The 13,559-nt window shown below is 48.2% G+C and overlaps 1 protein-coding gene across 3 annotated transcripts in view; it reads left to right on the top strand.

Annotated features, from left to right (window-relative positions):
* The window catches only part of IRAG1 (inositol 1,4,5-triphosphate receptor associated 1), an 857,666-nt gene that overhangs the window by 834,428 nt on the left and 9,679 nt on the right, over window positions 1-13,559 (top strand). For all 3 annotated transcript variants that reach the window (XM_085648179.1, XM_085648178.1, XM_085648180.1), the window contains one exon: window positions 11,644-11,763. In XM_085648179.1, coding sequence (XP_085504305.1) covers window positions 11,644-11,763 — 120 coding nt within the window. The remainder of the gene's footprint in view (window positions 1-11,643; window positions 11,764-13,559) is intronic.

Raw genomic sequence — 13,559 nt, 5'->3', positions numbered from 1 at the left:
CGAGGGGACCGGGGGTACCACCCCACGGCTCCTTTGGAGCCTGTGAGTCCCGCGGCCTACACACCTTATCCGGGTCCGTCGGCAACTCCTGCCCAGGTGCAAGATTTTCTTGCAGCCATGGACCGCCTCTTCAGGCCTCGGGCTCCCGCCGGCGTGCCTTTGGGCCCCGCGGACCCAGTTGAGGTCCCCCCCTTGTTGCCGACTCCGCTGCCAGGGCTGCCGGCAGCTCCGGGTCCGGTATCGCAGGGACCTCTGCCGGCGGGCCCGGTGCCGCCCACGGCCCTGATCCCGGCGCCGCAGTGGGTTCCATTCGTACCGCCACCGCCTTTGCCCAGTTTTCCAGACAATTTTGCCCCTAGTTGGGACCCTAATCGGGACACAGAGCCATTCCCGGCGCCGTTCGTCAACTTGTATTCCCCTGTCCTTCCCCCACCTCCGCAGCCTGTTCCATGGGCAGTGGAGGAAGGGGACGACTGGGAGGGGTCTGAGGACCCTCTCGCACGGCAGTGCGGGTCGGAACAGGAATGGACGGAAGAGCTAGAGGATGCCGGTGGCCTTAACCTCTCCTCTGACCCTGGTTTTCTTTCTCCTCCTGCTGTGGCTATGGAGGAGGGGGCTACATACACTGTGGTGCTCCGTAGAGCAGCTGAGGCCCTTGACCTTGACCTGCCTACAGTGACCCTCAAGACTAATCTCATCACTGAAGTGCTTCAGCCGGTGGCAAGCTCTTTGGAGCCCCTGCTGCCGTTCAATGAGGCCCTAACTGACGTCTTGATGGGCACCTGGTCTAGACCAGACACGGGGCGCCCCGTGAATAAGAATGTGGCAAGGGGCCATCGCCTGGCCCCGGGTGACCCTGCTTTTCTGTCTGCCCACCCAACCCCAGAGAGCCTGGTCATCCAGGCCTCTCTTCCCAAAGCGCATTCCCTACCGCTCCACCGGATAAGGAATCCAAGAAGCGGGAACAGTTCGGCGAGAAACTATTTTCATCTGCCACCTTAGGGCTGCAGTCGGTGAACACCGAATGCCTCTTGGGCCGCTATTCCCATGCTGTGTGGGACATGGTTGCGCAGGTATTGCCTCAGTGTCCGGAGGAGGTTCAGATAGTGCTTTCCCAAGCTGTTGCTGAGGGGAAAGATGCAGCAAAGTTCGCCATCAGGTGTGGACTGGACACCGCGGACTCACTGGGTAGGGCGATTTCCACAACAGTGGCCTTCCGTCGTCACGTCTGGTTGCAGTCCACTGGTTTTTCAGGGGATGTACAAAGTTCTCTTATGGACATGCCCTTTGATGGTACTCGCCTGTTTGGCGATAAGGCAGATAGTGCGCTGGAGCATTTTAAGGACTCCCGGGCTATGGCCAAGTCCTTGGGTCTCTCCACCACGCGCCCGGCCACGTCTGGTTTTCGTTCCTTTCGTGGCCACGGAAGGGGTGCCCAACAAGTTCGTTCAGCCAGAAGCCTGCACAGAACCAACCTCAGTACGGCCGCGGATGTGGTGCCTGCCGTGGTGAGACAGGGGGCCAGCATGCGGGTCAGTCCACCTCCGCTCCCGCATCATCCGCCTCAAAGCCTTCCTAGTCCGAGCTTTGGGGCACACCCCACGCCGGTGGGCAGCAGGATGCGCCATCACCTTCCACACTGGCATTCTGTTACCTCAGACAGGTGGGTGCTGCAAATCGTCCAAAGGGGCTACTCCCTCCCCTTCGAGACTGCACCTCCAGCCATGCCACCACAGTTCCACCGCATGTCGGGAACCATTTTGCGCTTCTCCAGCAGGAAGTCATGGCCCTCTTGGCCAAGGGGGCCATCGAGGGCATTCCTGGGCCAGAAGTAGGATGTGGTTGTTATTTCCACTACTTTCTGGTCCCCAAGAAGGAAAAAGGGGGCCTGCGTCCCATCTTGGACCTCATGAACGTCAACTGCATCCTCCAGAAGGAGAAGTTCAAGATGTTGACTCTGGCTCAGGTCTTGGCTGCCCTCGACCCTTCATCGGAGCGGTTCTGGATTCGACGCAGTTTCGGGTTTATCCTCCCAAGCAGTGAGTGTGGGATATTCAGGCTATGATGCCGATCTTTCAGCCTCTATCCCGGGTTTCAGTCAGGATGACCCTCCGGCTCCTGGGCCTAATGGCCTGCTGCATCCTGCTATTGCAACATGCCAGATGGCATATGCGGGCTCTGCAGTAGGACCTGAAGTTCCAGTGGGCACAGCATCGGGGCAACCTGTCCGATCACTTCCAGATCTCGGAGGTCACTGCACGACAATTGCAGTGGTGGCTCACGAATCGCGATTGGGTCAATGGCAGATCCCTCTCCCTTCCCCAACCGGAACACACAGTGGTGACGGATGCGTCCCTCTTGGGATGGGGCGGCCACATGGGAGAGGCGGAGATCAGAGACCTCTGGTCTCCTGCGGAGTCCCGGCACCATATCAACCTTTTGGAGCTTCGGGCTATCCAACTTGCACTGAAAGCATTCCTTCCCTCTGTCCGGGGAAGTGTACTGCAGGTGTTCATGGACAACACCACCGCTATGTGGTACTGCAACAAACAGGGCGGGGTGGGGTCGTGGACCCTATGTCAGGAGGCTCTCCGCCTCTGGACATGGTGGAACATCAAGGCATTACCTTGGTGGTTCAACACCTGGCAGGTTCTCTGAACACCAGGGCAGACGAACTCTGCTGCCGGTGCATGATGGATCACGAATGGCGTCTAAACTCGAACGTGGTGCAAGGTCTCTTTCTGCAGTGGGGAGAGCCTTGGTTAGATCTATTTGCCACCGAAGAGAACGCAAAAATGTCATCAGTTCTGCGCGTTGGAAGTTCCAAGGCGGCACTCGCTCGGCGACGCTTTTTGTCACGGGTGGAGCTGCAATCTGTTGTACGCCTTTCCGCCTATACCACTTCTGCCCAGAGTGCTGAAGAAATTCAGCACGACCGGGCCCAAGTCATCCTTGTGGCTCCGGATTGGTCACGAATATACTGATATCCTGAGCTACTCAGCATGGCGATCGATCCCCCGATCCGACTGCCTCTTCAGGAGGATCTTCTGTCGCAGCAGCAAGGGACGGTCCCCCACCCGAACCTGTCCAGCCTCCACCTCCATGCATGGAGATTGAGCGGCAACAGTTGACAGCTTTTGATCTTCCTTCCGAAGTCTGTGATATTATCCTGGCAGCCAGGCATCCCTCCACTAAGATGGTATACGCCTGCAGGTGGAACACATTTGTGGCATGGTGCACAGCAAAGGCTGTGGATCCCCTTTCTGCCCCTCTTTCCGAGGTCCTTCTGTTCCTTCTCTCTTTTGCCCAGCAGGGCTCTGCTCTGGGCACTATCAATGGTTGTCTCTCGGCCATTTCCACCTTTCTAAGGCTTCCAGATCAGCCTTCTCTTTTTAAGTCTCTGGTTGTTAATTGCTTCCTGAAAGGCATTACACACACGTTTCCCCCGTGCCTTTCATAATGCTTCAATGGGACTTAAATCTTGTCTTGACCTATCTGATGTGAGCTCCCTTTGAGCCACTTCATAACTGTCCCTTACGTCTTCTCACTCTAAAGGCGGCTTTCCTGGTAGCTATCACCTCTTCCAGAAGAGTGAGTGAGCTCCAGGCTCTTTCTTATAAACCTCCTTTTCTCTCTGTTCATCCGGACAAAGTGGTTTTAAGGACTCGTCTTTCTTTCTTGCCAAAGGTTGTCATGCCCTTCCACATCGGGCAGACCATCACTTTGCCCACCTTCTTTCCGCCTCCCCATCCTTCAAAAGAGGAAGAGAGGCTCTACCGTCTGGACCCAAAACGAGCGCTCTCGTTCTATCTGAAGCGCACACAACAGTTCTGGGTGGATGATGAACTTTTTGTTGGCTACGTGGGTGCCAAAAAAGGTCGGGCCGTGCACAAACGGACCATCGCTTGGTGGGTTGTTCTGTGCATCAAAGCATGTTACTCGTTGGCTAAGAAGGAGCCTCCTGTGGGGCTGCGTGCCCATTCTACCCGGGCAATGGCAGCCACTACTGCTTTGGGACGCGGTGTTCCCTTGCAGGACATCTGTCAGGCAGCTACGTGGGCCTCACTGCACATGTTTACCAAGCATTATTGCCTTGACAGTCAAGTCCGGAGTGATGGCTTCTTTGGCCGTTCTGTTCTCCGTGACTTTCTGGTGTGATCTTGTTCGCAGACCCACCATTGGTATTGCTGGGGTATCTATTCTACGGTAAGCAATCTATCACTAACGTGTCTCTTTCAGATGCACAAGTTACTTACTTGTGTAACGATATATCTGTAAGAGACATTAGTTAGTGATAGATTCCTTACCGCCCCACCCATCCTCCCCGTTCTGCTAACTGATTTCTAGGGTTAAGGTCATCCCTTTCGGGGCCCTAGTTTCATGGCACAAGTGGTCAGTTTCTTGCATGGCTCTACCTTCCTGGTGCGGAAAGTCGTGTACAGAACTGACGTCAGAGTGCATGGGTGGTGCCTAAGTAGTCTCCGTGATATCATCTCGGCACCTATGATGCCAGCGACGGGCGCGGAGCTGCATGACGCCACCTTCCGATGCGCAGGGGTACTGCTGATGAAAACTTTCCGGATCCAATCTGACGCCTGAGGATATTCTACAGTTAGGAATCTATCACTAACAAATGTCTCTTGCAGATATATCGCTACACAAGTAAGTAACTTGTGCATCGTGGGCCTCACAGTCACCCCAGGAAGTAACATCACCCCTGCGAAGGTCCCGCTTATTCTTAGAAATGATGCCCACCCCCCTCCCCTACCCCCCCCCCCCCCCTTCCCCTCTGGGCGATCAGCTCTGGAAAACATATAGCCTTCAGGCATAGCCAGGGTGACAATCGGATCAGCCGTTGAGTCAAGCCAAGTCTCTGTAATAAACAGAAGATCTACAGGACGGTCGACAAGGAGCTCAAAGACGTCAGCATGATGTTTCCTGAGTGAGCGAACGTTGAGTAGCACAGCAGAAATGAGTGAGGCACTGCGTGACAAGGTACTGGGTGGGGCAGGGGAGACTGAGCCCACGCCCAGCTTAAAGCCGCAGGTTGGGCATCTGATATTGCTGCAGTCCACCACATCCCAGTTACCTTGCTGGGGGCAGGCCCGGCGACAGAGTGCCCACAACTGATCCCTGTTGTAGCACAAACTCCTCTCTAATTCTGGAGTTTGACGTGCAGCATGGCTGACGCTGGCTGCTTCTGGGACGCTGACGGGCGCAGACGAGCATGCCTTAGGCGCGTCCGCTGCGCTTCGGTGCCATCCCCTGCTTAAATACGGGAGGGGAGGAGAGCCAAGCAGAGCGTGCAAGTGTGCCTTATGCTTTCATGTCTGCCACTGGTCATGGCATGCTCAGGGCAATTATTGGCTTATGGAGGTACCCACGGCCATGTACTGGCACTGGGCTGTTTGAGGTAATTCTGGTAATGGAGCTGAACATGTCAAAATGCAGACCTGGCATACTGGAATGTATTCTTGTAATATGAGGCCACAAATGCCAAACGTCTGTTACCTTCATATTGTATGTAATTCATGGCATAACCGGTTTATCTTTTACAAAATCTGGCACTGGCACACTGGAGGTCATTTTTACTATATAGGGGAACCTATGGCAAAGTTTGGAAAAATGGGCCAACTACAGGGAAGGGTTAGGCTTCATTGGCATGCCATTAAAGTACCAGGATATTTAATTAGTGCCTTTTCTGAGTCTATGGTAGTTTAGCACATTCTCTTGAAAATTGTGCTTTAAAATTCAGAATTTGAAGCCATTCAAAACAAATGGCTCAGGGGAGATCCCCCCCAAGCTATCTGTAAACAATTTGGGCTCTCTCGCTTCACTCACCCGCTGTAAATCAGAGCGAGTTTTACACCCCACCACTTACAAAGATAATCATCCACCACATGTGGGGAAACATTATAAGGAAGGTTCCAATACATGTTGTTTTCCTTTTAATATAGAAAATAATTTTGGCAACTTCCATAGTATTTACTAAAAAAGGGCTGTTTGAAAGAACACTAAAATTGAGATGCCCATGGTGTTTGCCTCCATTTGGTGCCTTTTTCAGATGTAGGCAAATTACAATGTAGACATTGATCTTCAGGATGGTATATTTCAGTTAATGTTCACATACTTTGTCAGATTATTTTAAAATTGAGTATTCTCTGTGCCCATTTGGCAAACCCTGGCAATGTCCATGAACATCACAGATTGTGGTTGGCTGGAATTCTTTTAAGGCGTTCCAAGGATCTGTTTGCTGCTTAATCATTTGCTCGCCCACTCAAGCAGAACTCTCCTTGCCCAGTATGCCAAGCCAGGCAAAGATCAAAAAGAAAAGGTCCTTCACCATGAAATGTCTCTTGTTTGGCTGCCACCATGGCATTACAAATATATCTTCACACCCAGCTTATTAAGTGGCCTGGGAAGATTGTGTTTGTTGTACCTCTGTTTCAAAACATCACTCTCTACCTTGTGCAAGGATGATGTGGTGGTTCTTATTCTCTGATTCCTCTCCCCAGGCTTGTGTAAGGGTCGAGGAGGGTAAGTATTGCCCCCCTCCCCCAGCATACCCAAGGCTGGAAATTGTGAGATTGTAAGTCTTAAAAAAAAATAACTCACTGCCTGGAATGTTTGCAGATATCCTGATGTTTGATAAATCCTCCTTGTATTTTTTGAAGGATGGGATGATTTTGTGTCCTCCTGTTATGCCAAATGATGAGAAAGTGTTTTTCCCCCTTCCTGGCCTTTCTTGTAGGACCTTGTGTATTCCTCTGCCTTACTGGGAAATGTGTTTGCCACCTTGCTTTGATCAAGGACATGGGTGGATTTTGTATCCCTGTACCTTGCCCCAAAGTGAGTGTGATGCATTGCCTTCCACTTTGCCCAAGGGTGAGGCAAATTGTCTGTGGTCCTAGCCTTCCCTACATTGCTCTTGAGAATGGTGGGGAATTTCCCAAATGAGGGTAATGGTCAGAGCCGCCTCCACCACATTTATTGATGGCAGAGGTGGGGTTATTTGTTGCTTCGTTCCCAATATTCTTGTTAAGGGTGGGCAGATGAGCTGCCAGCTGTCATAGTCCATTTGGGTTGCCTAATGTTCTCTATCATAGAGGACGAGGGCAGCTGTGTCACTTCATGGAACTATTGCCATAAGAATTGTAGTTCACCAAATATGGATCTCTTCTGCTGAATGCATACAATGAGAGAGGTTTAAAAATAGTTTACTAACTCTTAGCAACCTTTTAATTGGGGTCCAAATTGAAGTGATGAACACTGCACAGTTTTGTTTTTCCTAGGTACAATACCCCTGCCCTTTGGTAAGCAGGGGGTGGCTGGTAAACAAATTCACCCTGGCTCTTGGCCAAGGCTAAGTCCTGCCCTGGGGCTACGTCAGGAGGCAAACACACCCTAGCATATTTTTTTTAATGAGGTAGAATATCTCCTCACTCTTCTACAAACTTAGCAGAACTAACAACCTCCCAGCTTTGCGTAAAGCAAGAGGGGGGACAAAAGACCCTGTGCCTTTTGGCAAGGTGAGAGAAGCAAGAAATGCATCCCATGCTTGTGCAAGTTGAGAGGCTAAATAAATCCTCTCTGTTAGGAAGATGAATGGCTGTGAAATCCCCCTTGCTTTTGGGCAAGAAAGGGCTTGACAAAATGCCCCCATCCTTGGCAAGAGTGAATATCCCAGCTCCTCCCATGGGCAAGGCAGCAGGCGTACCAATGTCCTCCACCCTTAGGCAAGGCAAAAAAGATCAAAAAGACCACACAATACTGTTGGCCAAGGTGGAGCCTACTGTAATCTTTATAACATATAAGCTACCTAGTGGCTAACAATTTATAACCCCTACCTTGGGACGGAGGAGTACTATTAAGTCTTCTGGAGGACAATGATCTCATTAAAAGATTGGTCTATTGCGGATATGGAATGTGCTTTGCAAACTAGAAATACCAATTCACTGGCAGCACTTTTAGGCAACAAGTTAAACTTGATTGGAGGTAAATAATGCATATGACATATAAAACCTCAAAAGGCAGGAAATAAGGCAGTTAATGTGGCATGTTAACTTCCACCCTACCCTCTTTGGTGTGAAAGGTGGCAATAATATTTCAAGAAAAGAATGATTGAATATGGGATTTAGGGTCATATGTATCAAGCCCTTTCCCCGTTCTCAAACGGGCCGATTCTCCGAAAAAATTGCGATTCCTGAAATGCAATGTAGGAAGCACCCAAGTTGTGAGATTTTGGCTTAAGAAGTCGCAAATTACCACCAAATTCAGGTTGGTGGTAATTTGCGATTTCTTTGAAAAATGCACTTTTTTGCATTTTTCAAAGTGCCATGTGGCGCACATACATGCCACATGTGTACACATATATATTTCAGGGGTGCTACAGGGTGTCCTTTTGACACCCTTGCACCCTTGAAATTGCCTGCGCAATTTGCGAGTACCTATTGGGTACTCGCAATTTGCGCATGCAATTCCCATTCATTCCTATGGGTCTCTTGGCCCATAGAAATTAATGGGAAGCCTTTCCTTAATTGCAACTCACAATTTGCGAGTCGCAATTTGCGAGTCGCAATTAAGGAATGCTAAGGAATCGCAAAATATTTGCTAATTTTTAATTACATCTCATTTTGCGATTCTCAAATAGCGATTCTCTAAAGGTCGCTATTTGAGAATCGCAAAACCATTCTTTGATACATATGCCCCTTAGTGTGTGAGACTCCATGATTCAGTCAATAATTTGGGGAAGTGAGAAAGGAATGTAATTGATTTATTATATGTTTAGTCTGAATACATATTGAAATTTACTCACACCAGGTGATGTAGAGGAATTATATCTAGGTTTCTTTCTGTGTTGAAGATGTTTCATTCTATGTTCTTAATTAATTCTCATTGGGATGTATTAGTCCCAAGAGTATGATTGTAGTTTGTGCATCATTTATTTCTCTTTCAATGTGAATCTATGATTTTGAAAGGATTACTAATATATTTTCCCGATTTTATAAATTATATAATGTGCTACTGTAGGTGTGAAATTGTGTGGCTATAAAAAAAGCACGTTAGATTGGTAGTTAATGCACCTAATTGCTCTATTACCCTGATCTTGAGATTTGGTTCTTTAGGTATACCTCACTTCTCTCCACCTTTAACTAAACCCAGTCTAAAGAGTTTTCCAGGGAAACCAGTGCTGTGTGCTGCAATTCTTAGCAGTCTCACAGGAGTACCTGAAATTCATGATTAGTCCCAAAGTTTATTCCCTTCATAAACGTGATCCACAATACCTTCCTTTCATCTGACATTATAAATTTTTGTTTGACGCTTATTTGTGTGAAGGGGCCTGTTAGACCTGGCATCCTTGGTGTGGTTTACCCCCAACCTTTTGCCTTCAGCCCTCCTGTTTTGCTGACTTTGGTTTTGCTGGCCTTAGAGCTCTGCACACATTACCGCTGCTAAACGGTGCTAAAGGTGTTGTACACTCTCCGTAAAACATGGTAAGATTGATTTGTACCCAATTGGCATATTTAATTTACTCGTAATTCCCTAATAAGTTGGCAATACCTGTGCCCAGGGCCTGTAAATTGAATGCTACTAGTGGGCCTTCAGCACTGATTCTGCCGCCCACTTAAGTAACACTTTAAACATGTCTCAGACCTGCCATTGAAACGTGTGTGTGCACTTTTAAATTGCTATTTCGATCTGGCAAAATAAACCTTTTGCCAGGCCCAAATCTTCCTTTATAATACATATTAGTTCCCACTATGGTAGGCCCTGGATAGCCCAGAAGGCAGGGTACAGTGTATGTAAAACGTAAGACATGTACGTTTAAGCTCTACATGTCCTAGTAATGAAAAACTCTTACATTTGTTTTTCAGTACTGCAAGACCTACCCTCCCATTGGTTTGCATTGGTGTTACCATATTACATCTATGAGCTGCAATTTCCAAATGGGAAAAGGTAGCCAGTTCATGTTTGATGTCTTTGAAATTCTAATGAAAAATCCTTACATAATGAAGTCAGATTTTAAATTACAATTTTGTAAATGTAACTTTTAGAAAGTTGACATTTTCCTGCCTTAGCTATTTGGTTCCTGCAGCCTGTGTATGGGTCACATGACTGGATGTAGTTGACAGTTGGGCTTTGTGTATTCTTCCTGGAGAGCTACACACAATAGGGAGCTTAGCTGGTCCTGGACTCCTCATCGCAGCCTCGCAGTATCACGGAGCCAACACATCACCCCGACTGTACATCACATCCTCAATGCCTGACTTTGCAGCCCTTGTCCACAGGATCCTTGACGACCAAGCAGGACCTTGTATTGCGGCCTTTCTGCATCTCGGAACTATTGCAATGCTTTGGCTGCGTGATGCACCTTTGACACGAATCCTTGCAACACTCCGCAACCATTTAAGGTACCTTGTTATCGTGTTAGGCCTGAACTTGTAACTTTCTCCCGATCTGGTGCAACTAGATATCCACAGTTGGAACTTTGTGTTTTCAGCCACAATTTTCACTAAAATGTTTAAAACTTGCATATCTCCAGTTCTACTGATGGGGTTTTTGTCGTTTTAGTCTTGTTTTATTTATTAAAAATAACCCTGTTTTTCTAACTCGGTATGGATTACTTTTTGTGTAGTCTTTTCACTGTACTACGAGTTGAAGTTTTGCACAAATACTTTACACATTGCCCATGACTTAAGCCTGACTGCTATGTGCAAAGCTATCGGAGTGTTGAGCACAGTTTTTTTATGGTTGGCTTGTGCCAATTTCTTACATGGTCATTAGCTTCCATAAATTTGACTATATAACTGACAGTGAATGAAAGTGTGTGGCTACTGGGTACTTGGAATCATTTTATCTAATTGATGTATATCGTCCATTACATACTCTTTCACAATGTTCCTTTCGAATGACCAGCATAAATCGTACTCCCGAAGCATTCTATACAAATACCCAAAATGAATTGTTGCAGTTATGAATGAATGAATATTGTATATAATTGCTGATTCTGTATTCCAGCTCTAGTCTGTGTCGTTCCTTGCAAAAGTTTGTTAAAGTGCACCGAGTGAAAACAAAATAGTGATCTATTATACTGGCACCTCAAGGGAGTACTGTAAAAGGGTTGTAATTGTAAATAGCGTAAATATTGAATGGTGGATAATCATATTGTTAGACCATTCCAGTTCAAATGAAAGCTCTCCACATTTTCTGTTTATGATAATAATATCAATTCCTTGTGAAGTCTCAACTGAATGTACAGAATAGAATTTATATGAGTAGGCTTTTTAAATGATGTAACTTGCTCGCAGTGACAAAAAATGCATTTGAAACTTTAGCATTATTGGGGAATTTTCTTTTTCTTTTTCTTCTTCTTCCTATTGTTATTATTATTATTATTAGTAGTAGTAGTAATAGTTAGACAGATAAGCATCTAGCTTTGGAGGCCTGAATGTTCCTAGTGGTGAATATTCCACTTTCTGAAGATACCCCATATCTGTTGACAAGATAATGGCTGGTACGGAAGTGCTAGTGGTACTGTACAGCACCCTTTACAACATATGGCCCTAGGAGACAATCATTCTTGCACAAATAAATAGGATTTACTTGATATGATTCTATAATGTCCCTCTCCTCTTTCTAAAGCTATCGCGAAGGCATAAAGAAAACCCAAGTAATTCAAGAGTTGGATGAAGAAGAAGAAAATATACAGGAAACACAAAGTGAACCTGAAAAGGTTGAAAGGGAAGAGGAGGCAAAAGGCAGGTAAGAATGTATGATGCCAAATGGAATATTAGATGAAGATATTGTATGATTCTGTGTCCTGGAACATCATGGACTAGCTCTTAAAACATGAAACTCCTACATGAAAAAACAATCCAGATAGGTGGCACAGCAAATTAACATCCTTTCAACCAAGCAGACACAAGACATCCTATTATGTGCATTGGTGCCTCATCAAGACATGAAACTCTGTATAAATGCAACTGAAGTACAATACAGTACATTACACTACGTAGTATCGTTAGTGGGCTTGCTCCTTCCACAGCGCAGCGCCGTCTGGTAGCTGCTGCTGCGGTCCCCATCTGCTGCTGTTGACGCCACTGAGCTGGAGGTCAGAAGTTCGAGGCCATCTTCCACCCACAGGCTCTTACCTGTATCTCATCTCTGGTGGTCCAGTGACAGAGCGTCACTGCTCTGTTGCTTGACTGCCCTCCTGTCCCTCTCTTTGATGTTTCTGTCTCTCTCTCTGTTTTAAATTCTCGTTTTTCTTCTTTTTCTGTCTTTTTTCTGCCTCTTGCTGGCTTTTTGCTTTTCCTCCTGCTTTGCAGTTTTTTCTGCCCTCTCCTTCATTGCCGCTGCGATCCCAAACCCCCTGCAGTGTCCTTTTCCCACTCGCGCGATTCCCGCATCCCAGCTATCCAGCTCCTCTGCAGCACTACTTAATGGCGGCCGCACCCAAGGCAAGCCAAAGGCAAGCCCATCTGCACCCATCAGCGCCTGAACCGTGCCCAGTGCCAGGGATCCTGCCTCTCGGACCCTCCACCGATACGACACCTGGACCCTACTCGCCCTCAACCCGGGACGACATGCCATCTGCCACCTAACTTCACCGGAGAAGACACTAGGACCATTCGCCTGCCGGAACTGCAACCACACCTTCAGCCACACTTCCACGCCAGCCTACCTCGCCGCCCAGCCAACCAACAGCGCACCCGTCCGCCTCACCTGCATCCACCTCAAAGTGCGATCCCTCCACAATTACACCACGGAAATTTGGGACCTACTCAACGCCACCGCTCCTGAAATCGCCTTTTTCATGTAAACCTGGACCAATACCTGCTCCGGACTGGACATCACCATCGCCATCCCCGACGGCTACAGGATCATCCACAAGGACAGCCCTGACTGCCTGGGAGGAGGCATCGCTATCGTTCACAAAAGCATGCTCCGATTAACCACGCACTCTAACGACCCCACGAGAAACATGGAACATCTCCACTTCCAGATCTGGACCAACCCCAACACCACCCTCTGTGGCAACTTCATCTACAAGCCCCTCAGGCCCAGACCACCCTTCACTGACTCCATCATAGAACTCATTGCACCACAGGCTCTCGCATTCACCAACTACATCCTGCTTTGAGACCTCAACTTTCACATGAACAACCCCAGCAACCACAACATCGGCTCCCTTCTGGAGAACCTCTCCAACATCAGACTCAAGCAGCTAGTCACCGCACCGACCCACACAGCTGGATACACGCTCGACTCCGTCTTGTCCGCCAGTGGGAACATCAGCTACATCCACACTACTGAACTCCCCTGGACCGACCATCACTGTGTACACCTTGCCTTCAACACACCTACCACACACCACCATCACAATCGCCCCCACCAGCCGCAGCTAAACAAAGGCCACTGAAGAACTCTTCTTCAGCTCCCTCTACACAACCACTCCGCCAACACCCACAGACGCCAACACCACAGCACTCAACCTCTACCAGTGGACCTCCAACTACACCACCACCCTTGATCCCCTCAAGAGAAGACCAGGCAAA

Source organism: Triturus cristatus, chromosome 3_2, assembly GCF_964204655.1.
Source record: "Triturus cristatus chromosome 3_2, aTriCri1.1, whole genome shotgun sequence".
NCBI lineage: Eukaryota > Metazoa > Chordata > Amphibia > Caudata > Salamandridae > Triturus > Triturus cristatus.
This window is presented reverse-complemented; position numbering and strand designations above follow the sequence as displayed.